The sequence below is a fragment of the Ixodes scapularis genome, unplaced genomic scaffold, assembly GCF_016920785.2.
Source record: "Ixodes scapularis isolate PalLabHiFi unplaced genomic scaffold, ASM1692078v2 PGA_scaffold4__175_contigs__length_147842914, whole genome shotgun sequence".
Lineage (NCBI taxonomy): Eukaryota > Metazoa > Arthropoda > Arachnida > Ixodida > Ixodidae > Ixodes > Ixodes scapularis.
The window spans coordinates 78,303,209-78,330,332 of NW_024609879.1; the positions used below are offsets into that span (position 1 = coordinate 78,303,209).

Below are 27,124 nucleotides of genomic sequence, written 5' to 3' on the forward strand. Positions count from 1 at the left end.
ATAAAGTATTAATCTCGCATCTCTGGGGTTGCCGAAAGGAAAACTTACCATTAGTCAAAGACGTGCCGCTATTTCTAAAGCGAGTGACGTCAGATGTTTACTGCGTGACTAAAAAAAAACGTGTTTGTCAATGTGGTATGCTATCACTACAAGCAAAACGTAAAACATAATTATTTTGTCAAACGATAACCGAAAACGGCAATATCGAACAGATGTATTCGTGTATGCGAATGCAACTATACTTCAGTCTTTTTTTTTTTGTTGTTCACTACTGCTATGTTTTGGGTATTATATTATAGTATGCATTCTATGTCCACTATAGTGAATCGAAAGTTGTAAGCCTTATGGCCGGTTTAGATATTGAGGTTTTGTGACCGCTGTATTACGGATCCTTGCGTTCCACTACTGCGTGGTGTGTACCTAGTTCGCATAGCATGCATATTGTGGTAAGCAGTCATAAGTTGTCATAACACACTCAGTTACACTCAAACAGAAATGCCTGTGCCACATATTAGCATTCGGTGATAGCGCTAATGGCGTTTGAGGATGCCATAAGCAGTCCGTAGATGAGTCATCCCCATTCTTCGACGCGGCAGCTTCTGTGGTAGCGGTCGGGCTACGGGAGGATGTTTGGCGCTGCTTGAGCCGACCAGCATCTCGGCAACGAAGGCGACAAGGGCGAGTCCTAGGACCATGGCCCAGAGCACGAAGCTGGCCTGTGTGTCCTTGAGGGTTAGGTCATTGGCGGAATGGCCGCCCCCTTGCCGCACGCAGCGCTGCCAGTCGCCGAGGCTGTCCGTCATCCATTTGTTCACCAGACCGCTCCCGTACAACCATGTGATTCTAAAATATCGACAAAAAATAGAAAACATCGGAAAAGTGCAATGTCTACGTAGGGAATAGGTGTTCTACGTCATATATAAAAGGTAAATGTATAATAGCATTATATATGGTCACAGAGGAACTCGAAGCGTCATGGGATTTTGGACAATACTCAAGGAATTGCAGCATGCTTGTGTAACAGAAAAACAACGGCAATTTATATACTTTTAAAATATATATATTTTTAATTTATTGCACCTTCTTAGTAAAAAAACAAGGGGGTGTATGATCTGAAATAAATTCCCATGCAATGTCAATCGAAGTATATCATATCGCCTGTCTGGTTCGTTATTAGTTTGGCAGGAACAACGAGGTTAGTATATAATGGACTCCATTTTCTCCGTACAAAACCTTGTCTATGTATTGGCGCAATTTATATTAACTGCCCTTAAAATGAAATGAACATCAGATACGCCACCACAAATGTGCTCGTTATGCATAATTAAAAGTAATACAAAAACCTAATAGAACAAGCAGAGACTCGCCAATAATAATAATAATAATAATAATAATAATAGTTTATTTTCCATGGAGCATGGTGGAGCAAAGTGTGAAAGCCTGAAAGGAGACTTGATCAGTCCTCGGCCCGTACATTGGCCCAGCAGCAAAATAAAAAAAAAAAAATAGAATATAAATTTAAATATATATGTATATATATATATATATATATATATATATATATATATATATATATATATATATATATATATATGCGCGAGATTACAAAACAGTTATTAATCACCTAAACAGATGGCATGCACATTCGTTGCAGACAGAAATCCGAAAAACACAAAGAGTGCATTCTTAATAGCATAAAAAAAATTAAAGAATCATTTGAGTGGAGGAGGTAAATCACTGCTACAGATAAAGAGAACGCGAAGCCTTGAAGGAGATAGTGCCAATGCAGATTTCTATTTCTATAAGGAAATGTAACAGTTTTGGTATGGTATATCGCAATATTTGCCAACCATAGTTAGTAGAACAGTAGACAACCTTTTAATACTCCGTGTGACTAGTTAAGTGAACTTGTAGATTTGGTGTCAATGCCGCTAGAGTTGACAACGATTTATAATGTTTACTTTTTTTCTGATTTAAAATTCTGTATTCATAAAGGGTAGAAATTTTTAATAAGCTAAACTTCTTAAACTAACTGTCTGCAATAAGGGGCGCAGTTTCATATGTTTCCCATTTGTCATTCCTCGATCTTATAACATTCGAAAACCTGTCTATACGTCCAAGTGGTTCTCAGGCAACACTAAATGTGAAAGGATGATTGTGCGTGTCAGCGCACAGCAGCTGGTAGCTCGTCGAAAGAAAACTACGGGTGCTTAACCTAGAGATCTATGCTATAATCCTCACCCCTGCCACATTTTATGTGAATGAGCATTCTAACGGCGTGCGGTTCTATATTACTACAGCGTGATGCACGTTAAAGGGTACCAGGCTAGCTGTAGTACAATACTAGCAAATGTATAATCTAATGTCCTGACATCCCAATTCTTTTAGGGCTGACTAGCTTCTCGCTGTCTAAGCATACACACGACACAATTACTTTTAGGCAGGATATAAAGTAAGATTGTTCCGGTAATTTTGTCGCTGTTCTTTTTTAGAATAACACACAAAAGTCGATTCAAACAATTTGCAAGTGGCGTTTTGTGGCGAGTCCGTTTGTAATGATTAAACTAGGGTATTTTCTTAGTTTAAACATAATCAAATATTCTAAACGAGCAAACTATAAATGAGTTTAGAATGCTACTCAATGTTTAGATTGACGCTGATAGATTCATTGGGCTGGGACACCCCAGTACAATGTTTCCAGAATAATGTTTTTTTAGAAGCAGAGAACATACGGTCATTATAACGGTGCACAGTTAACGGCCAGGTTCCTTGACGCTAATCAGCTTCATGAAATTTTCGGCAAGGTAGCCAAGTAGAGTCTTCCTCAAAAGAGGAACTCCAGCGGTAATTAAAGATGAGCGTAATCCATTCTCTGGGAGTGTTCGGTCACAGTCCACGGCGATCACGGACAACAGATGACTACTTCTTGTTCAACAAGTGTCTACAATCTAGGGACAGAACGATCGGGTTGGTATGGATAGTAAACTTGAGGAAGAAAACGAGAAAGGACGGACAAACACAAACTTCCAAACTTTGTGTTTGTCCGTTCTCGTTTTCTTCCTCAAGTTTACTGTCTACAATCTATCACGCGATGCATCTTTGACGATCGCCGCGCGCGGGGGCAACCCACCTGACGTATATTTTGCGATGGAGGGCCCTCGGCATGGCCCTGGAGATGAGAAAGGAGAGTGGGTTTTCGTCGATGTGCTCCCGGGCAAAGTGGAATCCCTGCACATGGTTGCGGCTGCAGAAAGCCGCCATGCGCCACTGGAGCGAGTTGTGGTCGACCATGAGGACCGCCTGCCGGTGGAGCACCTGGATCATGTGCTCGTCGCGGAACATATCTTTGCCGATCTGGGATCCGTTCCTCTGCGATACCATCTGCCAAACCCGGCTCAGCTCGGGAGACCTCGATGTCTGTCACCAGGGGCGGAAGTGTCCAGGTTGGTTAGCGCCGCGGTCATGTACTTTAAAAACTCCGTACTAATAGTTGCAAGAAAATCACTTCCTCGGCACATATTATAATTATCAACAACAACAACAAAAAAAAGTAACATTCTTGAGACCCTTTCTGGTGTGAAACTCTGCCACACTATACTTTGGTCGAGAGACCGCGAGGTCTGTAACCAGATGAAGAAGAGCGCATGGGCGTTAGTGGCAATGCTGCGTTTAAATAAAGCTAACTCTGAAACAACGATGAGCATTCGTTTTTCACCGCAATTATTAAACTGTATTCACTTCATGTACTTACGGCAGCTGTTATTCAGTATAAATGATTTCTATAAAAGTTACGTGAAACTGTACATTCTAATTGATCTCCCTGAACCCATTAGGATGCGAAAGCGATCCACAACAAAGAGGAACAAAAGGTTACATTTTTCTTCAGTTATCACTACGTAAACGATAAGTAAACTTAGTGTGTTCCTAAATAGTGAATGTCACCGAAGTTCATTTCCCAGTTCTAAGAATCGAGCTCGTCGATTTTGATCCGGATCAGATTCAATAATTCGGGTCGTGGCGGACAAAGCTCGCCAATAATTTCGCAATTACTAAAAAAAAAAATTCCGTCTGAAGTGCACGAACAGCCAGTACTAACCACTTGCAGCGCACGAGTAGAAAGCGTTCGGTATTGTTTGTGTCCTGATAAACAAATCGCTAACTCATTGTCATGTGTCGATGCTAAACAGACGCCCCTTTCCTTCTCGCTCTCTCTCTCCCCGTATCTTGATATACGGGCGTCAATGCATGCACGCGGGAGAGTATTCGACCTGTGGAGCGTTCGAAGCGGCTTCCGCATCCATGCTCATAAACCCAAGTTGTTCTTGCCACTCCGGTGTCGGCCCACTTCCAAAACACAACCTTTGGCGACGAACATCGCGAACACATCTCCGGGCTGATGAACGAATCTACCAGTACCGTGAAGTCGGAAAGGTAGTCAGACGCGCCTCAGGAATCAATGATTATTCGCATGGAAGCATACAGGATGGCCACCATTGGGATAGTGGAACCTTTTGATGATTCTCAGTAAGATTGGAAGTCATACGAGGAAAAAAAATAATTGCATTTCTACGAGTGAATAATATTCAAAAGCCAACAAAACAATGCGTTCCTGAGCATTGTGGGTCCGAAAGTGTACAAGTTACTGAAGAGTGTGCCCACCCCGAGCACCCCAGCCAGCCGTTACTGAAACTGGAAAACGCGTTAGGAGAGCACGTTTCACACACAGCATTAAATATTGTAGAAAAAGCGAAGTGGTCACAAAAAAAAAAAAAAAAAAAAATGCAACAGGATTTTTAAGTTCGGGGTAGGCATCAAACAATCTGCAGATAAAATAGACACCCAAAAAAGACGTTTTGTGGAGGATGACTTTTTTCGTTGAAAAAAAGCGGTTAGAAGCGCATTATAAATAGAGGCGGCTTCCAAAAACGTAACAGCGTGCCGGGATATTCCAACAGCCCAGGAGGACTTCCGATTGCTTTCTGCAGAGGAAGGTATTGAACGGGACAGCTCTCCGCGTTCGCGATGTGACTTGCCTCAACACAATCCTGCAAGCCGATTTCGAACCGCGACGTGTTTTAGGTGCGACCGAGTTGGACAAACTCAGAAAGTGTGCCACTCTTAATCGACGTCTAGTTCCGACCCCCCAAAGAGCGAGCGGCCATGATACTTAGTGGAAAGACTTCCGCAAGCATAGCTTCGGCGTGTTCGAGATCGAGGAGGACGTCGAGCCACTGCTCGAGACACCACTAAGAAAAATTCGCGTCACGAACCGATATGGTTTAGAATCTATATTCAGGAAGTGGCACAAAAATAGAACTGGACACTGGAGCAGCAGTATCGGTGATGCCGCATCGTCTTTTTCGGCAATGTTTTCCGAAGATGAAGCTGAGACGTACTTCATTGTTGCTTCGTAAGCTCACAGGGGAGTGCGTGCGCCCGAAGGGTACCGCGCCAGGAGCATCAGTATCAGTCTCGCCACTGCCTCTGAATGGTCTTTCCCAGGGGGGCCCTTCCCCCATTAGAAGAGACTGCCTGCACCACCTTGACCTAAACTGAAGTAGCTTCAACCACGTGGACGCTGAAGACCAGCGCACTTTTGAACAAGTCCTGTATGGGCATATTTAGTTTTTTTTTCCCCAAGAACTCGGCGAGACTCAAAGTGAGCAAGCTCACCTTTCCATCAAGCCTGAACTTCACCAGAAGTTTTACGAAGCTAGAATTAGTACGTTCGCGCTGAAAGAAGCAGGGGATAAATAGCTTGAGAAGCTTGTTGGCCTAGGAGATGATTGAGCAAATAGAGTACAGTCGATTCGCCTCGCCAATTGTTCCGGTGCTAAAAAAGAGCACTGTTCGCGTCTGCGGGGACTCTAAAGCACGACGAACCCGTGTCTAACAACTGACAGTTATTTCTTACTCAAGATTGAAGCAATGGTTGCCACACTGTCAGGAGGACAAGTATTCTCGAAAATTTGCTTGAGTAGAGCGTACCAGCATGTAGTAATGGACAAGGTTTCACGCAGTCCTTAACCATTAATACCCATAGAGGACTCGCAGCAGTACACCGCCTAGCAATGGGAGTTGCGTCGGCACCTGCAATTCTTCAGAAAATCATGGACAACATCTAAAAAGGACTAAAAAAGGTCATATCCCACTCTGATATTATTTTAGTCATGGGGCAGAACAACAAGGTCTGCAGGTCTGCTTGAGAACCTTGATGCACAACAAACCCGGTTGTAGAAAAGGAGAGCGCGGATCAAGGTAGACAAAGCGAATTTTTTTAAATCTGAGTTGCTGCTCCTTGGTCACGTGGTTTGTAATATTGAAATCGCAGTAACACCAGAGAAAATAGTGCCGTGATCGAGGCCTCCGTGCCAGTCAAATAAAAAGCAGCTTAGAACGTTCATGGGTAAGGCAACTTACTAGGGAGAATTTCTACCGGAGCTGTCAACTCTAATATACGAACTGAAACGACTGCTTCTCAAAAATACACCGTGGCTGTGGAGTAAAAAGTGCGATCAGACATTCAAGAAAAAAAAATGTTGTTTGTAGATGCGCCAGTGCTGGCACACTATGATCCCGAAGCCCAGTGAAATGTACTGTGTGATGCTTAATCACACTTGTTGGGCGCAGTTCTCGCTAGGGTGAAAAGAAATGGTGCCAGATGACCGATTGTATTCGCCTCCCACACGTTATTCTCAAGTGAACGGAACTACAGCTAGCTTGAACGAGAAAAGCCAGCGTTACTTTTCGGAATCAAGAAATTCCATTACTATATTTATGGCAGAAATTTCGGCTTGGTGAGAGACCACAAGCCTCCGCAAAAAATTCTAGGTCCAAAAAGAGGAATACCAAGCATTACTGCAGCTCGTTTGCAGAAGTGGGCTATTACGCTGTCTGCTTACCGTTGCAATCTGCTCTATTGCCGCCCGCGCAGCTAGCCACGTAGGCAGCGCGGTCGTGGCATAACGTTTACCGTGCCTGTCTCCCACGTGAAGTGCCAGGGTTCGATTCCTGGGAGCGACGCGTCTTTTGTTTATCTTTGCGGTTTAGTGTTCTAGTACATTCGATAATCCTGTTGTTTGTTCGAGGTGCGAATGTTCTCGTCGCCGAACTTTTTAGGGCGACCGTTCCAGAAGCCAACGCGTGTACATAACGGGCTCCGCATGGCGATTCTCAGTCAGTCTCGCCCCAGCTTTCGACTCTGCTGTTACGCCGACTTCGACGCCCGGGAGGCTCTGCTGTTATCTTCTGTTTTTTATTTTGTATATTTGGGCACAAGCTCGCCCCATTAAACGTTTGAGTTACCCCCAATTATTCTTTGTTTCCTCGCCTGTTCCTTCGCGTCATTTTGGTGGAGGGTATAATAATCTATGCTTTTAAACTGTAACCCTTCGAAGACACGCCGGCCAAGTGACATGCTCGGCCACGGGAGGCTACCCTTCGGAGAAGACTCCAACGCCCGAGTAAGCCACCGTACCGAAGGCCAACTCCCGGAATTCGGACCCCTGCCAAAGAAGCCAAAAAGAGGAACGCGACGATTACTACCCCAACCGTCCTCATCCTGCCCGTCACTCCCGCACTCTGACGCATCTGACGCATTTTCACGGTGAAGCTCACGAGGATATAGATGACTAGCTGCATCATTATGAACGTGTAGCCCGCCACAACGGATGGACGGATGAGCACCGCCTCCAGAACCTTTCCTTCGCGCTTGAAGGCATTACGGGGCACTGGTTTGAGAACCACGAAGCCTCCTTTACTTCGTGGGAGCCACGCGTCGCCGAACTGAAGCGGACGTTCATCAACTACCACCGTCGGCAGCGAGCGGAGGACCTTCTTCGAACAAAAGTGCAGGGCCCCAACGAACGCATGACAAGCTTCGTCGAAGATATCCTGCTTCTAAGTGCCCGGGCCGATCCGGAGGCCACCGAGGAGAAGAAACTTCACGCTGTCATGTGTGGCGTGAAGGGTAAAATTTTCGTAGGATTGCTACACAATCATTGACGACGGTGAATGGTTTCGTAACCGAAGCGACAAGCATCGAGCGCGTCGTGACTGCCCGAGAAAGCCACTACCGCCGTAATCGACGGCGCGCCTGCTGCTCCAATTGTCAGCTTTCTTTCTGAACCTGAATACCAACGGTGTCCACAGCCTTCGGGAGATCGTCCGTGAAGTCGTCTGGAAAGAACTCCGCAAGATACTCCCCGCTGCAGATCGCCCGTCCTCGCTGTCGCTCGCCGCGGTCGTCCGATAGGAAGTTTACCAAGCCTTCCAACCTGAGGTTCCGATCAACACGACGACGCCAGGGGAACCGACTTTTAGCTACGCCGCTATGGCCCGACGACCACCGCAAGCTAACCGCCAGGCCACTGATCCACTCTGACGAGACCCTCCGATGCCACAGTATCCTCGACGCCAGGAAGGACAAGTCCAAGACGTCCGTCCGGTGCGACCCTCTCCGAGGAAGACTGACGTGTGGAGAAGGGCCGACCGACGCCCGCTCTGCTATCACTGCGGGGAAGCCGACCACATATACCGCGGCTGCCCCTACCGTCGACTTGGGCTGCGTGGTTTCCACCCGCACGACCCACGCCCGAGATACGGCGAACGCGCTCGCGATATCGAGGAGTACATCCGACGCTCGCCCTGCTCAGTGCCGTTTCTCCGCAGTTAATACCGCTCGCCATCGCCATGACGTTCACCGTCTCCAACGCCATGACCCCGCCGAGAGAGCCCGTCTCCGCTGCGTCGCCGGGAAAACTAAGTGTGGCAACGCCTACACTCTAAAAAAAAGGGAGTAGTACTTCCTCCCTTAAAGGAGGAACTCGCGTGTATCATATATTGCTCTACAAAAGGAGAAAATTTCCGCCTACAAAACGGGAGGAAATTTCCTCCTCTAGGAAGGGAGGAAAGTTGCCACCTATATTTGCTCATGGACAAAACGTTCCTCCCCTAAAGGGGTATCCACACGAAGGAGAAATCCGCCCCTTTCCTCCACGGAGCGCGCATCACGTGAGACATACGTCATCCCTTTTTGACGCCTCGCGGCGCGTTCTCCTCCGTGGCGGAGGCGCGGAGGCTTTGTGCTGACAGCACGAAAGCTCCGCAAGTGCACGTGGCGGAGCCGCGGACGGAGTTTCCCGGGATGTTGACGTCACGACATCCGTCCGCGGAGTTCTCCTTCGTGTGGATACCCCATAAGAAGGGAGGAAAATCGCCACCTTTTTTCGCCCAATGGAGGAAACTTTCTCCCCTCGTGTAATTCATATAGCTTCCACCAGATGGCGCTCAAAACAGAAAAAAAAGTGTCGGTGAAGTGGCAATTTGTTTTCCAATGTACCACACCCTCGACTGCTACATGGCAAATACACATACAACACTGAACACACAGAATACACGAAACACAACCAGAACACCCCACAATAGCAACACCACGTACGTTAAGGTCGCACTCTCTCTATATATGGCCTTTTTATTTTTGAATCCGATTTGGCCGGTGACTGCCATCGTTTGTCGCATAAACACGGTGAGACGGAGCAAATATTACTCGTACTTCATACATTATTTCAATTGTCTCTTGGAATAGCCCCCATCTCTTAATTCAACACCTCGATCAAAGCAAATGTAGATCATTAAGCTAATTAACTAAAAATTAATTATTATTCTTTTAGTACGGTTGAAGAATCATTTTGGCAATGCAGTGTTGAAATGCAGTACACTGGTGCTGAAATTTGCCACCGATCGAGCGATTGCTTGATTGGAGTGTTCAGTGCCAGTGTAATCTATTTTAAGTTTTGGCGGGGGCGCGTTTTGGTTTTAAGTTTTGGCAAGAATTTCATTGAATTTTTCAAACAAAAAAGCTCACAAACAAGAATACTACATGCACACGTGACGAGACAAACAGTGTAAGTGGTTCTGGCGCACAACGAGAAATGAAGGCTGCAGTCTGAGAGAATCTTCGGAGATTTAGTGAGAACGCACATATTCTACAAGCAATGTATGACAACTTCAAACGAACGGGTTAACATGGCTTCCAAATTCATCGTTCGTTTCGCTTATGAAGTGCAGCTCCGAAATAGAAAAAAGCCTCGCGGGTGGTGGGAGGGGAGGAGAGGCGTGGCGGCGGTCGGAACAGCTTTGAGTGGGGGGGCATGCCCCCCCCCCCCCCCCCTAGTTCAAAACCTGTAGCGGCGACAGCCCCACTGCCCTTCAGCACGCACGCATGGACACGCGCACACAGACGCATGCACTTGCGCTCTTACACGTCACACTGGCATCTATAGGGTGTGTGTAAGATCGGGTGGGCGTGCCTGCTCTTAGGAGACCCATGGCCGCACTTGTACGAATAATTCCTCCTCTTACACGTGAGCGTGAGTGGTAATGTCCCTGCGCTCTTAAAGCCCTGTCACATTAACTACACACTGCGGCGACAGCAATTCATGCTCATCAACAGTTGGTCAACCCTGTTCTTGGGCGCCCTGTCGCGCGACAATCTTGTCACATCCTGGGAACATCAGCACAATACTGGCGAGAGCAACAATGTTGCCTCGGTGTGAAAGTGGTCGGCAACGAAAAGAGCAGATATTCGGGTCGAACAATGCGTGTTGAAATGATCGATGGATGGTCGAATTTTGTTCCGTATACAAAAAGTGAAAGCCGTTTACAACTTCCTGTAACGCCGAATTGGAGCGCAGCTCTTGAGGAGGAGGAGTGGAGGGTATATTCCTCCTCCTCCCTCGTGATCATGCCTGCTAGTTCTCCTCCCCTCCTGCTTCCCCTCCCTCTCCTTTACCCCTCCCCCCGAAGTCACGTGACCCCCCCGGACCATACTAGACAATGAGGGGAGGAGGGCAGAGGTCCGGGGGGTCACGTGACCTCGAAGGGACGGGATCACAAGACCTTGGGCGAGCCGTCACGTGACTTCGGCGGGGGGAGGGGAGTCACCCCCCGGGGTCACGTGACCTTGGCGGGGGAGGAGGGGGGAGGAGGAGGAGGGGAAGGGGCGACGCCGACGCCGCACAGGCTGGAACCGGGTCATGTGACCCCCTCCCCCGAGGGCACGTGACCCGCCCGGACCATACTACACAATGAGGGGAGGAGGAGGAGAAGGAGGGGGAGGAGGAGGGGGAGGAGGAGGGGGAGGAGGAGGAGGGGAGGAGGAGGGGAGGAGGAGAGGGAGGGGCGCGGTTACGCCGACGGCGACGCCGACGCCAACGGCGACGCCGACGCCGACGCCGCTCAGGCTGGAAACGGGCCCCTAAGAGCTGCGCTCTAAAATATTACTGGTTTTAACAAGAGTCGTTGCAAGAGCAGGGAACATATCTTGGGTCATGCTTTGTCACCCGTATTAGAGAAATTTAATATTGTTTTAATTTTTTAACCTGGAGCGTTTTTATCATAAAACGTAAGTGCTGGGAGCGATAAGGACCCACTAACTATGACTTTGGTATCGCAACAGCTTAGAAACATCACGATGTCCAAGTCATAAAGTTAAGAAGCCCGTGTTGAGAGTTTTAGATCGTTCAGTCACTTCCGCATCTCTATAAGCAATCCGTTAAGGGTATGGCGTCTGCTATATATACCGTAGCGGAGCCGTGTTTTCATGTTGTAAAGAACGTTTCCAACCCGTTGCATAATATATCGTTACGAGAGCTAACGCAATGCAACAATTTGGGACACTAAAGCTAAAATAAACGGTTGTACAGCAATTATTAGTAATATTCTATTCATGTCGCTATCTATATAGAATGTTAATTTATTATCGAATAAGCTTATGTTCATCCTTGCTTCTTTTAGAAGTACGTCCAGTACATTTGCGACGAGTAGACTGGAGATCCGCGTTGTTGACGCCGGGTCGGCTTGGTCGTGTACTACAGCCGGCCACCGCTCGTTTCCCGACACGAGAGAAACCGCGCGATAAGGGACTAAGTCGGCCGCATAAAAGAAAACAAAAGTGCGACGAAAATATTTGTTCACTGTACTTTTTTTTTTTTGCGAGTGCGTTATTTGATATGTAGCACACAGTAGCAAGAGATGGCGCACAAACTAAGAAAGCGGCGGTGAACCGTCCGCTGTGGTGAATGATCCGTTCCTTCAAGACCGCGGATCTGGCTTCCCTCCCCCCCTTCGCCCCGCAACGAGAATGGAATGCTTGTACTACCCTTTCTTCCAAGTGGACTCTTCCCGAACGAGCGGTTGATCTTGTTTCCCGGATCCGCTGCTTCGTTCCTTCGCCGAATCGTCATTTCAGTGTCATTTCTTGTGCAAAGCTCAGGTTTTTGAAAAAAAAAAAAAAAAATCGCCTGTTCCCGGAAGCCGGTCGTGACCCGATGTTGACGGCCTACAGCGCGTGTCGGACGAAGTCGCTCGCCACAACGCAGTGCTCGTTCCTATCGACTGGATATGGTGTTCTGTTTTACACAGAACTGAGATAAACGTCACACGGATTACCTTTCGCTTTATAGTACGTACGCTTTATTTCAAGAGTATATGTTTCTCGCGGAGGTGACGGGGCTGAAAACGTATAGGAAGCGAGCAAGCCGGCCGTGTCGCGGCGGTCGCCTATTGTTCGCCGCGACCTGGCGGTAGCCGCCGCAGGAGCATCGGGCAGCAATGGCGACGAACAGCACGGCGGACAGCGTCCCCGTCGTGATTACGACGGAATTTAAGGCAGTTACGAGTTCGGAAAGTTCCTTCGGAAGCCGGTGCCGCCGGCTCAGAATCATCGCGAAGTAATAGTAACGAACAGCACAGAGGACAGTGGGCGACTACGAATCCGGAAAGCTTCTTCGGTAGCCGGTGCAGAATCATCGGGGGGAAGCAGTGGCGATTAGCAGCACAGCGGACAGTGTTCCCGGGATGATTACGACGGGGTTTAAGGCGGTTACAAATCCAGAAAGCTTCTTCCGTGGTGCCAATATGACGAAGAGAAAACTTTTTCATGAATCTGGCCGCGTGTACGACGTGAAGGAGGTCCGTTTCGACGGACAAGTGGATGTCCCGGAGCGCCGTACTCTGCCAACAAAATTAAGCGCGCCCGCAAAAAAATTTAGTTGGCGTTGAGGGGACTGCAGTAATTATGTACGTTTATTTCTGAATCAGCTTGACAATAACTGGGCGATTTGTTTTTCGCGCCGTTCCGCGATTCTCTTTACTATCTTCCAAGGGTAGGCTTAGGAGGGCGACCGCATTCCGCTTCTCGATTCCGGGGAAGTATTTGCTGCATAGAGTTTGCCGTCGGTGTTGATGCTGTTCTATCGTCGCTAGAAGAGAAAAGAAGGTAACTGTATTATACGTCAGCAGCTTAAACAAAGCACGAACTGGAAGGTAAGAAACACCACTAACCTGTATGGACGCACAAGTCGTACCCAGGTCGCGCAGTACTCCGCCTCGTACGGCTTCAAAGGGACGATGTAGTACTACGTGCCGTGCGCGATCTTCGACGTACTGTTTCAGCCGACCAGGCAGCACTTGTTGTGGCTTTCTTGGCGCGGAATAGTCATCTCAGAAATTACAGCGCTAACCCACTACAACGCACAACCAACGCAGCGACTGGCAGAAGATGCCCGATGCAACGGACCCGTTTGCCGCTAGGGGCGCCCTGGTCGGGGCTTGAATTAGATCCGCACGGTTCCTATAGACGTGTCGACTCGAATAGAGCAGTGATTTTAGCAACTACGTGATCAAGCAAAAAGAAAAAAAAAATTCAAAGCTTATACCGATTATTTCTGGTACGCCCTACTTGTTACTAAAGTCAAAGCAAATAGACAGGCGAGCTGGTTAAGGATAGATAGTTCTGTGCCTGTCCGTCCTTTTTTTGTGCCCTCGCTCCAGTGTCACTATCTCTACTTTTCATGTAGCAAGCAATGCGACGAAAGCGTCGTACTTTCCATGCCAGTGATAAGTCGCCGCCTGTGCTTATCGCCGCTGCAAGGTTTCATCCACAATGAATAAGCACGATCTCGAAGCAAGCACATACGGCGTGATTCTTGCGAGACGCACGCCGCGCTACGCGCCTCGCTATTTTTTTTTTTTTTTTAACTAGTACGTGTATTTCCGCTAGCCCCCGCAGCTCCGCTTTTTATTTTCTAGCACCGCGCATGGGCAGTAGTGGGATTGCTCTAGGTGACGGTAAACCATCCCTCCAGTTGCCGTCCCGCCATTCAACATGTTCGCGACGGCAGCGGCGTTTCGACCGCCGCTGCCGCCGCTAACATGGGGGAGGAATTTTCGTCCCTTTTTCAAACGCCACCAGGTTGCGCTGCATGTAAATTGGTGAAATGGAGGAACGGGTGCGATTTCCTCCCTTCCGCAGGCGACAGGGAAGAAAATCGTTTTTTCCTCCATTTGTCCTCCCTTTTTTTTAGAGTGTAGGGGTGGCGTTGCTGAAGACGACCAAAGTAAAAAGCCTCCAATTACGCCGGAGCGCTCCCACTCTGCCGAAGCCACGCATTGCAACAACGCTCCTCCAACGGTGCCCAACAACCTAAAAGTTTTTATCGACGGCCACGACGCGTCTGCCTTCGTGGGCACCGGAGCAGACCACTCACTATTGAGTGGGAGGCTCTCTCGCCACCTCCGAGAAGTTACGACACCCCAGGGGACCACAAATTCGAACTGCCGGAGGACACCTTATCAGGCCTGTCCGAATGTGCACTGCTGGCGTCGAAATTCACGCCGAAAGGTGTTCTGTGAAGTTCGTCGTTCTACAAGACTGTTCTAGAGACGTCATTCTCGGCATGAACTGTCTCTGCGAACACGGCGCCGTCATCGACCTCGGTGAGAACAAATTGACGCTGCGGACGCCTGTTCCGCCTGCAGAGATACCCCAAACAGCGTCAGCCGCCGTCCAAATCGACGTCGACCACGTGAACATGCCGCCGCGATCGAGTGTTGTCATACCCGTTGTGACCAATGTAGCAACCTGCGGCAAAGTTGTTCTGGAAGGAAACCTTCAATTGCTCCCGGGAAGAGGAATAGGCGGCGCAAGGGGAGTAGCTGAACTTCAGGATGATCGCACTGTGGTCCTCATCGCGAACTTCCAAAAAGAAATGCAACACCTCACAAAAGGTGCAGCCGTGGGCTACGTCCGAGAACTCCGGAACTCCGCCGAAAACGCCACGATTACTGAAGACTCTTGACCACCTCAGCGAGACTGTACGTCACCAGAGCAGCTCGACATTGACCCAAAGCTTTCTAGCCCAAAAAGACGGCAGCTGACAAACCTCCTAGCGGATTTCCGTGACTACTTTGCGACGTCTTCGAAGGTGCGCCAAACCGCCGATCCGAAGCACCGCATCGTTACCGAGGAAGACGCACACCCCGTGCATTGATCGCCGTACAGAATCTTTGTAAAGAAATGGGAGGAGAACCAGGAGCAAGTTCAAGATATGCTGAACGACGACATTATCCAACCTTCAAGTTGTCTATGGGCCTCTCCCGTCGTACTGGTAAAAAAGAAGGACGGAACGCTTAGGTTCTCCGTGGACTATTGGCAGGTGAACGCGGGGACCAAGAAAGACATCCATCCACTGCCGCCCCCCCTTCCCCCATCGACGACACCTTAGACCGGCTGCGCCACTCTGGATGCTTTTCATCAATGGACCTGAAGAGTGGATACTGAAAGATCGAAGTCTGCGAATGAAACCGGGAGGCGACAGCTTTCGTCACGCCGGATGGATTGTCCGACTTTAGGGTGATGCCCTTCGGACTATGCACAACGCCAGCAACTTTTCAGCTTATCATGGACACCGTACTGGCAGGACTGAAGTGGCTGAGCTGTCTCATCTACCTTGACGATGTCGTAGTGTTTTCCGGCGACTTAGACCAGCACTTGCGTCAGTGATTACGAATCAATGTCGTACAAATGATAGTCATCTTTGTGTGGCATTGTTTAGCTGGATTTAGAATTTTAAAACGTTTTGCGAATTGTTTTCTATGTATTTTGCTCTTTTAATCATTTTTGCTGCTTTAATCATTTTGTGATTATATGTCAGTGATTACGAATCAATGTCGTAGAAATGATAGTCATCTTTTTGTGGCATAATCTAGCTAGGTTTAGAATTTCAAAGCGTTTTGTGAATTGTTTTCTTATTTCTTGTAATATTGTATTCATCTGAGGACAGATTAATCCTTGTTTATATTTGTAAAATAATTTCTACGATTTTGTGCAACAAGTGTGCATGTTTGTAGCTATGTAGATATATACTTTCTTTACGTATATGGCAACTAATGCAAGTTGTGCTGTAATGAACTGTGGGGGGTAGAGGCCCAGTCAGGCAGAAATGCCTTTTGTCTCTAACTCCCTACCGGGCCTGGCCCGTGAGAAACAAAATAAACTTCAAACTTCAAACTTGCTAAGACTCTGGCCTGTTCTCCAAGCCATACGGACCGCCAGACTTATCCTCAAGCTGTCAAAATGTTGGTTTGCCTATGACGAACAGAAGTTTTTAGGACACGTGGTTAGCAACGAAGGCGTTCGCCCAGACCCACATAAAACTCGTGCCGTCGCGTCATGTCCAGCGCCGACAGCCAAGATGGGCGTGCGAAGATTCCTTGGACTTAGTGCATACTATCGGCGCTTCGTTCGAGATTTCGCAAGGATTTCCGCCCCCCTCACAACCTCACGAAGTACGCCAAGAGGTTCGAATGCGCCGAGAAGCAGCAGCAGACATTGGACGAGCTGAAGCGACAACTCCAGACGCCACCTCCTCTTGGACATTTGGATCAGGATGCGGAAACCGAGATTCACACTGACGCAAGTAACGCAGAACTTGGCGCGGTCCAAGTACAAGAAGGCACCGAGCGAGTCATCGCCTACGCAAGTCGGACACTGTCCAAGGCGGAGAGAAATTACTCCACGACTGAAAAAGAATACCTTGCGGTCGTCTGGGCACTCACGAAGCTTCGTCCGCACTTGTACGGAAGCCCGTTCCGCGTAGTCACGGACCACCACTCGCTCCGCTGGCTTGCGAAGTTCAAAGACCCACCAGGACGCCTCGCTCGATGGAGCCTCTGGCTACAAGTGTTCAACATGACTGTGGTTTACAAGTCAGGACGCAAGCACAGCGACGCTGCCCGCCTGTCCAGGGCCCCTGTCGAAACACCTTCCGGCAGCAGCGACGATTATGACGACGAGTGCTTCCTAGGAGCAGTGAACACCGACGACATGGCACGACATCAACGAGGCGATCCGGAGCTGCGCGCCTTAATCGAGAGCTTGGAAGGGTGCGGGAATACCGTACCACGTGTTTTCTCACAAGCCCTGCCGAGCTTGGCCATTCGACGAAGTGTACTCTAGAAAGAGAACTTCGGGAACAACAACTTGCTCTGGCTGCTGGTCATCCCGACCGACGTTCGAGAGGAGATCTTTCGAGGATGACACGACGACCCGGCGTCCGCACACCTTGGTTACAGCCAGGCACTGGCCCGTATTCGTGAAAAGTATTACCTAACCAAGCTCCCCAAAACCGTTCACATCTACACCCAATCATGTCACGAGTGCTAGCGTCGCAAGAAACCGCCAACAAAATTTGTCCTCCAGCTGCATGCACCATTCCATCAGATCGGAATGGACCTACCTGGTCCTTTTCTGACGTCGACCCTGGGAAACCGCTGGATAATTGTTGCTAGTTATTATCTCATGCGGTACGCAGAAAGGAAAGTCCTTCCGTCAGGGACAACTGATGAGGTGGCCAGGCTTTTCAGCAAGTCTATCATTCTCCGGCGTGGCTTTCCCGAAGTTCTGATGCTGATAGCGGATCATCGTTCACGGCACAGCAGACCCAAGAAAACCTTCGGCTCAGCCACACAAGCCATCGTCGCACCACGGCGTACCACCCGCAGACCAACGGGCTGACGCAAAGACTCAACAAGACCATCGCCGACATGATCTCCATGTAAGTCGACATGGAACACAGGACATGGGAGGAGGAGTTGCAGTACTTCGCATTTTCCTACAACACGGCCGTGCAGGAGACCACCGAGGTGACACACTTTCAACTGGTTCATGGTCGCAACGTAACGACAATGCTGGACGCGATGCGAAACCCACGAACCGGTTGTCGACGGACTCGACGACGCCCATGTGGTTTCCCAACGGACAGAAGTCCGTCAGGTCGCCAGAGTCTAGACTAAATCCTAGCTACGTGTTGTAGCTGGCCGCTACAACCTTCATCGTCGTGACGTCCGTGTCCAGCCCGGAGACAGGGTGTGGGTCTGCACACCGATCCGCCGCCGTGAGCTCAGCGAGAAACTCCTGAAACGGTATTTCGGACCCTTCAAGGTACTTCGTCGGCTTGGAGATTTAAACTACGAGTTGATGCTTGACGGAACAAGAACATCATCACACCTCCTACCACTACCTTAAATCGTCCACGTCGTGCGCCTGAAACCATAATACGATCGATATGACTGTGGATCTTGTGTGTTCCAAATGACTGTTTAATTTGCGCTTATTTTTATTTATATTTTTGTTTGTGCTGCATCGCGGTGAGGCACATCTTAAAGGGAGGGAGTAGTGCCGCGCGCGCAACTTGCGAAGCAGGCAGCATGGCCGTAGCCTAATGGTTACCGTGCCTGCCTACCACGCGAAGTGCAAAGTTCGATTCCTGGGAGCGACGCTTTTTGTTTATCCTTGCGATTTTGTGTTCTAGTAAATTCAAGAATCCTGTTACTTATTCGAGGTGCGAATGTTCTCGTCGCCGAACCTTCTAGGCCGATCGTTCCAAAAGCCAACGCGTGTACGTAAGGGGCTCCGCATGGCAGTCCTCAGCAAGTCTGGCCCGAGCGTTCGACTCTGCTGTTACGCCGATTTCGACGCCCGCGACACTCTGCTGTTATCATCTGTTTTATTTTTTTTTTTTTTTGGGCACAAGATCGCCTTATTAAACGTTTGAGTTTCCCCTAGTTATTCTTTGTTTCCGCGCCTGTATGTTCATGACAATATTGTTCAAGAGAAAGCAATGTAGAAGCTGACTGAATATCGCGGCTACTTCTTCCTGACAACCACGAAACTGAATATGACGAGTTAGCAGTCTGTTATGCACGTCGGTTGAAACCCTTCCTGTGACAAGCACCGGTATCGCGAAACTGCCCTGAGCGTGTTAGGGATGAAGCAATGAAACTGTTTGTCTTAAAAATAATGGAGCGTTTTGAGAGCGGAGGATGTTCTTTTAAATGAAGGTCCATTGTAGTTCCTTCATTTTCGCAGACAACAATTCTGGACGAGCTTCACGGAGGACAACCAGACATGGTGCGAATGAAAGAGGTGGCAAAAATTGCCTCAATGAAGAACACGGTGCACACCTGTGCAACCTGCCAACAGCAACGGGCGCTACCTACTAAAGTTCCACACTATTCGTGAACTTGGCCTACAAGGCCATACGATCGGCTGCACCTGGACTTTGCTGGGTCCTTTCATCAACGCAATTTCTTGGTGATGGCTGATGCACATTAAAAGTGGCCAGAAGTGTTCCTGATTCCCTCGACCTCGGCAGGAGCTACCACAGAGAAGCTGCGTGACCTCTTCAGACATTTTGGATTGACAGAGGCAGTCGTGTTAGATAACGGGCCAGAGTTTTGCAGCGATCCTGATTCCCTCGACCTCGGCAGGAGCTACCACAGAGAAGCTGCGTGACCTCCTCAGTCATTTTGGATGGACTGAGGCAGTCGTGTCAGATGACGGGCCACAGTTATGCAGCGAAGAATTTCGGTTATTTCTCACGATGAACGGAAGAAAACTTGTGCGGTTCGCTCTATGTCGTCCGTCTAGTAACAGGCTGGCTGAGAGAATCATTAGGAGAGGGAAAAAATCCGTTATAAAAGCCATCAAATGACGGGCTCTGGTAGAATGACCGGCAAGTTTTCTTCTGGCGTATCGGAATACATTGCATGCAGCTGCCAAAAACTCTGGTGCTTTACTTTTAAGAGGGCGAGTCCTTAGAAAACGACTCATTTTACGGAAGCCTAGTGCATGGTCAATGGTGGAACAAAAACAGTTTCAGCAGTCGCGTGGTCGAAGAGAAGTTGAAAGACTCTTCGCCGTTAATGACACTGTTCTTCAAAAGCTCCAAAGAAGGTCCAAGGTAGCTGGAGGCAACTCTGACATCACGATCTGGACCAGTGTCCTATGTGCTACAGGTGAATACGCCGCCTGGAGTCCTGAAATGAAAAAGGCATCAATACCACAATCGTTCGAGGGAGGAGGATTATAAAAAAAAAAACGCTTGCCGATCACGGCGGCGGTTTGGCTGTTTCCTGCTCCCTGTAGTATTCTGAATCGCCGACCGGCATCGGGAACCGAGTGCCATGTCACTTAATGAAAAAGAATCTGCCAGAATATTTGAACACACAAAAAAGGTACCCACTGAAGGCGGCACATGTACGGGACAGACGGGCTTACAAAACATCGACCACTACGCAGCGCCTTTGCCAGCTTCAGGAGACGGCGAAACATCAACGCGGCCTCGGTACATGATACGAGAGAGATGTCTCCGGATCGGTACACATCAGTACTGTGATGGTGCGTCCAAACGTTGCGGACTAGAGTTTTGGGTTGTTAAATTGTACTAATTACAAATGAAGGCTTTGTTTTGCATACACTGACTAGTGTGAGCGTAGCATATTCAAGGGCACGTCCCCGCTCTAGGAATGGAAGTCTTACCGCTCGCTCTCGTTCAGGTGCTCCTCCAGGCATGGCTGCCCGTCTGGTTCCCCTGTCTGCCTGCACCAGCTACAGCTACCGGACTGACTAACGACCCTCAACGGCTTGGCTCGATGATCGACAACAGAACAGCCCTGCCATTTTTTCAGCTTGAAACCATCGGAACGCCTTTCCCGCCAATCACGGAACTCAGCGCAGACCTTGGCTGGCAACACTGCTCTACTACAACAAGCCCGCGACTACTTAAACAACAAGCTCCGGACCGGCACTTCGGGCACGTCACCGCTCTAGAAATGGAAGTCTTACCGCTCGCTCTTGTTCAGGTTGGTGTAATTCACCTTGATTGTTACAAAAACGATGACCTCTTGTTAATAGCGGTGTCGTGCCCGACCCATTGGTATCTGTTCATCAATGATAGCATTACTTACGCCGGTGGCTGTTGTAACCAATTACTTCTCTTATTATCCGGTGATGTAGAGACTAACCCTGGAATGACTAAGGTTCAGGAAGCCCAATTAGAATCTGTCCTGGCCATTGTACGAAACCTTAAAGAAGGGAAAAATGAAGTTTTAAGCCAACTAAAAAAACTGAGAGAAGATCAGTCTCGTACTGAATCAGGTGTGACTGCCCTGACTAAAAGAGTAGCGAATGTGGAAGCATGCGTGTCTAGTTTGGACGAGATACGCAAAGATGCAGAAAGCACAAAAATATCCTTAAAAAGCATGACAGAAAAAATTCATACTTTGGAATCACGGTGTGAGGACGCTGAGAATAGGATGCGACGTTCCAATCTTGTGTTTTATGGTCACGCTGACAAACAAAATGAAACCTGGGCCCAATCAGAAAAAACTGGTCCTTGACATGCGCTCTCGCAACCTAGGTCTTTCGCTACAATCTAGTTTCGTAGAAAGAGCGGACAGGCTAGGTCGCTTTCACGATAAAAAAACACGCCCTATCATTGTCAAGCTTGCTTCTACCAAGCATGAAGATAGTATCTAGAGCGCGTGTTACAAACTAAAAAATACCGGTCTTGCCGTCAGCGAGGATTTTTCACCAGCAGTACGCGAGGCACGGCGAAAACTGATTCAGTTTGCGAAACAACAAGGAAAGCAGTGCAAGCTGCGCTCGAACAGATTAGTCATTGATAAAAAAACATTTTGCTTCGACTCTGCAAAAAACAGTATGTGTGAAGAAAAAAAGCCATAGGAGATGTGTACACGCCGCCGCCCACCCTAGTCCTCCCGAGTACGCAGAAACACCAAGTCATGTTCGGTCGTTTTTACAAATATAAGAAGTGTTTTAACAAACCGCGGCGACCTATTATTACTGATTGAATCATGCACTGCCGACCTCGTCATTCTGACAGAAACGTGGCTGAAACCCGAAATTGTTGACTCAGAAGTGTTCCCCCCAATATGAATTATGCCTGACACAGATGCGACAGACTAACAAAGAGGAGTGGCGGTGTCCTAATCGCTATCCGCAATCATATTAGTGCGTCACAAGTTAATGTTCCAGGTAACCTCGAGATGGTATGGCTTCAACTTCACTCTCAGTGTTCCGATATCTTGATTGGTGTGTGTTACAGAGCACCCGATTATCACGCTACTTTCATTAGCGAACTTCATGACTCCCTCTCGTCCATCTTTAATACCCTTAAACCAAATGCGTCGGTCATCCTCTTTGGCGACTTCAACTTTCCGAATATTGATTGGAACTCCCTTTCATCAGGTCATCAGTTTGATAATGAGTTCATCGATCTAGCTCTTACGTTTAACCTCTCCCAAATGATAACTAAACCAACAAGAGTTAGCCATCACTCTAGCAACGTTCTTGACCTGTGCCTTACTACTGACCTCTCACATGTGAATAACATCACTCATCTTCCCGCTATTAGTGACCACAATGTTATACACTTAAACCTGCAGTTTGACGTCGTCATCAGATCATGCCATAATAAATTTATTGAAGACTACAATAAAGCTGACTATGATAGAATTAATAGAAATCTTCAAAAGTTTTACGATACTGTTCGTATCAACTTTTATCAAAGAACAGTTGAGGAAAATTGGAATCTCTTTAAAAACAAGGTAACAACTCTGACTGACACGTACGTTCCAACCATCAGAATTAAAACAAACAATGCAAAGCCTTAGTACAACAAGAGAATCTCCAAATTAAGTGCTCGGAAGAAACGACATTTCAAGCAAGCTAAAGAAAAGGACAATACCATTGCTTGGAATAATTACAACGCGTCTGCTAAGGAATATAAAAGAGAAGTGAAAAATGCAAAGAACAAATTTTTTTAACTTCGACTTTCTTAACATTTTGAAGAATAAGCCTAATAAGTTCTGGGAGGTCATTCATCCTAAAGAGCATAAATCCATCCACCTGATTAATATGAATGGAACTCCCGCGTTTGATAGCGAAAGCGCGCGCCTCACTAATAAATGCATACTTTAGCTCAGTATTTACACTAGAAAACAATGACAATATTCCTCTACCAAATAACCTTTCTCATTCTGCTATGCCTTCTATCGAAATAACATATTTGGGTAAGTGAAAGCGATAGAAAATCTCAAAAATTCTGCCAGCTCCGGTGATGACCAAATAAATTCTAAATTGCTGAAAAATACAAAACATATCTCATCCCAATTTTTAACCCTTATTTTTCAACAGCCACTTTATGTCGGCAAGCTTCCGTCTGATTGGAAAATTGGTAGATTCATCCCTATTTTTAAAAGTGGGGATCGTAATGTTGTATCGAACTATCGCCCAATATCTCTCACCAGCATCTCATGTAAATTACTAGAGCACGTCATTTGCTCTTCTACCATGAAATCTCTGGAAAATTACGATCTGCTTTTTAAAAATCAGCATGGTTTTCGTAAGACATATTCGTGTGATACCCAGCTAATACATTTCATTCATGAGCTTCACAGTAACCTTGACAAGAGATTACAGACCGATGTCATTTTCATAGATTTTTCTAAAGCATTCGATAAAGTTCCCCACCAACGTCTGCTGCAAAAACTAACCCAACTGCGTATTCATAATTCAGTAATCACTTGGATAAAAAATTTCCTATCCAATCGTACCCAATATACTGTTGTAAACGAGTCCCGTTCACCTCTTTCTTGTGTAACGTCAGGTGTACCCCAAGGTAGTGTTCTTGGCCCCTTGCTGTTTTTAATAAACGTTAACGACCTTTCTGTTAACGTAACATCTGAAATTCGCCTCTTTGCTGACGATTGTGCTCTAAACAGACGGATAAGTAATAATAGTGATCACCTATTCTTACAGGCTGATTTACTAATAATAGAAGAATGGTGTCAAACATGGCAAATGACAGTTAATGTAAATAAAACGAAACTAGTGTCTTTCACCAGATCACAGTCCCCATCACTCGTTTCATATCAACTGAACGACACAGTAATTGACTCCTGTACGTATTATAAATACCTCGGCGTTCATTTAACCTGTGATCTATCTTGGGCAACTCACGTTAATTTTATTTTATCTAAGGCTACTTCATCATTAGGATATCTTCGGCGCAACCTCAAACTTTCCTCACCTGAAATTAAACAATTATCATACATAACATTTGTTAGATCTCGTCTAGAGTATGCGTGTTCTGTATGGTCACCATGGCAGCATTACCTAGTTATGAAATTAGAAGCAATTCAAAACCGAGCTTTTAGGTTTATTTTCTCAGACTACTCTCGTTTCACTAGCGTAACAGGCCTAAGAAGCAAAGCTAACCTTCCTACACTCTCACTTAGGCGCATTCTTTCTCGACTAGCCCTGTTTCATAAGTTATACTATAACAATGCCTCTATTAGAGCATCCCTCCTCCTTCCTCCCCTCAGCATATCTCTCCGCCATGATAACTCCCGCAAAGTTTGCCCGATTTTTAGTTCAACTGTATCATTTTATAATTCCTATCTGCCCATGACAATCAAAGGACTGGAATAAATTACCCGATAGCGTTGTAACCGAGACTAACTCTGATAAATTGGCCGAAGAACTGATCAATTACCTGGAAATTACAAACCTGTCTATCTGCTAATTTTTTTCTTCCTTTTAACTGTTCACAGTGCATACCGTTAAAATATTAATAATATGGTGTAATGTTTTTTTAACTACTTGTATTTTGTTGTTCTTTGATTCATCTGTATTGCTGACTTCCTCTCTGTGAGTGTTAATTTATTTTAAACCATGATTATTAGTGTGTTATTGACCCCCTCGTATAATGCCCTAACGGGCCCTCAAGGAATAATAAATGAATGAATGAATGAATGGAAGGGAAAATATAGTGTTTCTGTCCTGATCAACAAATAGAAAACTCACTCCCACATGTCTAACACACAAAAACACCCCGTTCTCCATTCGCTCTTTCTCATCCTAATCTTGATATAAGGGCGGCGCATGTACGTGGGTGAGTGCTCGAACAGCGGAGCGCTCAAGCTGGTTTTTCGCATCATGTCTTATGTTATAAAATCCAAGATGTTGTTGCCACTTCAGTGTCGGCCCGCTTCCAAGACACTACATATTCCTTTCCCAAACGCACTGCACTTACGACGCAACGTATCAGTGTCCTTTACGCTCACTTGAATAGGTCATTTTTTGCGTCTCGGATCAAAGTTGAATCAAAATGGCTATGGCCATTACCGAAAGGAAGGCCTCACAGTGGGATCCCTTCCAGACGATGGGTCTGAGGCGTCCCTTCGCATAGGCGACATCGCGAACACTGTCCACTTGAGCCGGCTCGTTCTTGATGGCCATGCTGGACTTGAGGTGACCGGCGAAGGAGTTGGCGATCACCAGCACCGCCATAAACCAGGCGGTAAGTACAATGCGGCTGGACATCTGGCTACGGTCCTTCGGGGAACCTGGGCAGAGGCACACATAGACTTGTTTAATGTTCTCTCTGATCACTTTTGTCAGGGAATTCTCAAGCGATCTGTGAGAGATTTAGCCGTAAAACTTAGCGTGGACGCCACGGTACATCACTCAACTAGACGCGCCGCTTGTTTTGACTAAGTTATTTCATTTTACCACGCAGTACCAGAAGCATTGTTTCAGGGGAGCCTCCTAAGATATATTTATCTAATGTTAATATTCACAGAATGAAGCAGCATATATTATTCCCATGTAGGGTGGTTCCAAGTCAGGTCATGCATTGATGGTCCGGGTCATAATTTAGATATTTTTGTTAAAAATATATGTGAAAGCCAAGTTCTTGGGAGGAACATTCAGCTATATATGAACGCCATAACAATTTGTTTCGATTATATATAAAATAGAGTAGCTCGAAGCGCGACATCGAGAAAATTTCGCAATGTTAATTTGCACAGTCGTCATTTCCTCATCGAAGTTTTCACGTCACCATAACTTTTTAATACGTTGTACAACAGATATACAACACATACACACAGAATTAAAAAGACCAATAAAATATTTCTACGCGGAAAAAACATGCAATAAAAACGCGTTTTAGAGACATATTCCCAATTATTTTGCAAATAAAACATCCTTCATAATACTTAAAAAAAGCATATCGAATTGCGCTTTTTTAAATATTCTTTTCGAATATAAGAAAATAATATGCCCACCCCTAATTTTCTTTTTGGTGTAAACACGGAAATTTGGCTGATTTCTCAAAATGGGGCAAAATTAGGCGTCGATATTAAAAACAACCTCCATCTTTAGGGCTTGTTTTAACTCCCCTTGGGACTCTGAAGTGTCTTGAACTAACCTATGATGGCAAAAGGTTGAGTAACATATGACCTCCAACGCGATAAGCTACGACAAGCTTTCACTCGGAGTGAGCCGACGTCTTCGCCATAGCGGCTTTGTCGTATAACGTCGCCTTCATGGAAGCGTCAAAAGCTGGAAAGCGGGGCTGTATCGTAAAGAGTGGAAAGCCCTGCTGTTTCGAGCATCGCTTTATCGCTGTGCGACCATACCTCTGCCCCCTTTTACCCACCCCTCGTCTCGAACAAGAAACACCTGCGAAGATCACTGCTGGCGGCAGTTACTAATCGTACCTTGAAACCCAAAGCTAAATACGTGAAGAGCCAGTTACTGAAATTCAGGCGAGAATAGTTGTAAGGGAAAATACCTAGGTCAGTTGGTCGGGAAACATTGCAATCTAACCACTGGGACGAGGAAATACACAAATAACGGGCACTGCAAAACGAAATCGCGAACGCAGCTGAGCTTATTCAGAAGAAGAATGAGAATAAACTCATGCCCAGACAGAAAGAAAAAAAATAAGGAAGATAAAGACAGGCGACTGCAAAGCTTGACCGAACCTAACCAGACAACGTAAATCACTCCAGGTTTAAGGACAGCAACGGGAACGGGCACCTTTTCGTTTTACCGCTTTAACCCCCTTCAACACACACACACACAGACACACACACACACGCCTGCACGCACGCACGCACGTACGGACGC

The 27,124-nt window shown here is 47.0% G+C and overlaps 1 protein-coding gene across 1 annotated transcript in view; it reads right to left on the reverse strand.

Moving 5' to 3' along the window:
* Positions 1-530: 530 nt before the first annotated feature.
* The window catches only part of LOC121045946 (glutamate receptor ionotropic, delta-1-like), a 56,575-nt gene continuing 29,981 nt past the window's right edge, over positions 531-27,124 (reverse strand). Inside the window, exons 6-8 of the mRNA XM_042293614.1 lie at positions 25,334-25,554; positions 3,131-3,417; positions 531-843 (exon numbers count right to left, since the gene is read on the reverse strand). Of these exons, the coding sequence (XP_042149548.1) occupies positions 531-843; positions 3,131-3,417; positions 25,334-25,554 (821 nt within the window). The remainder of the gene's footprint in view (positions 844-3,130; positions 3,418-25,333; positions 25,555-27,124) is intronic.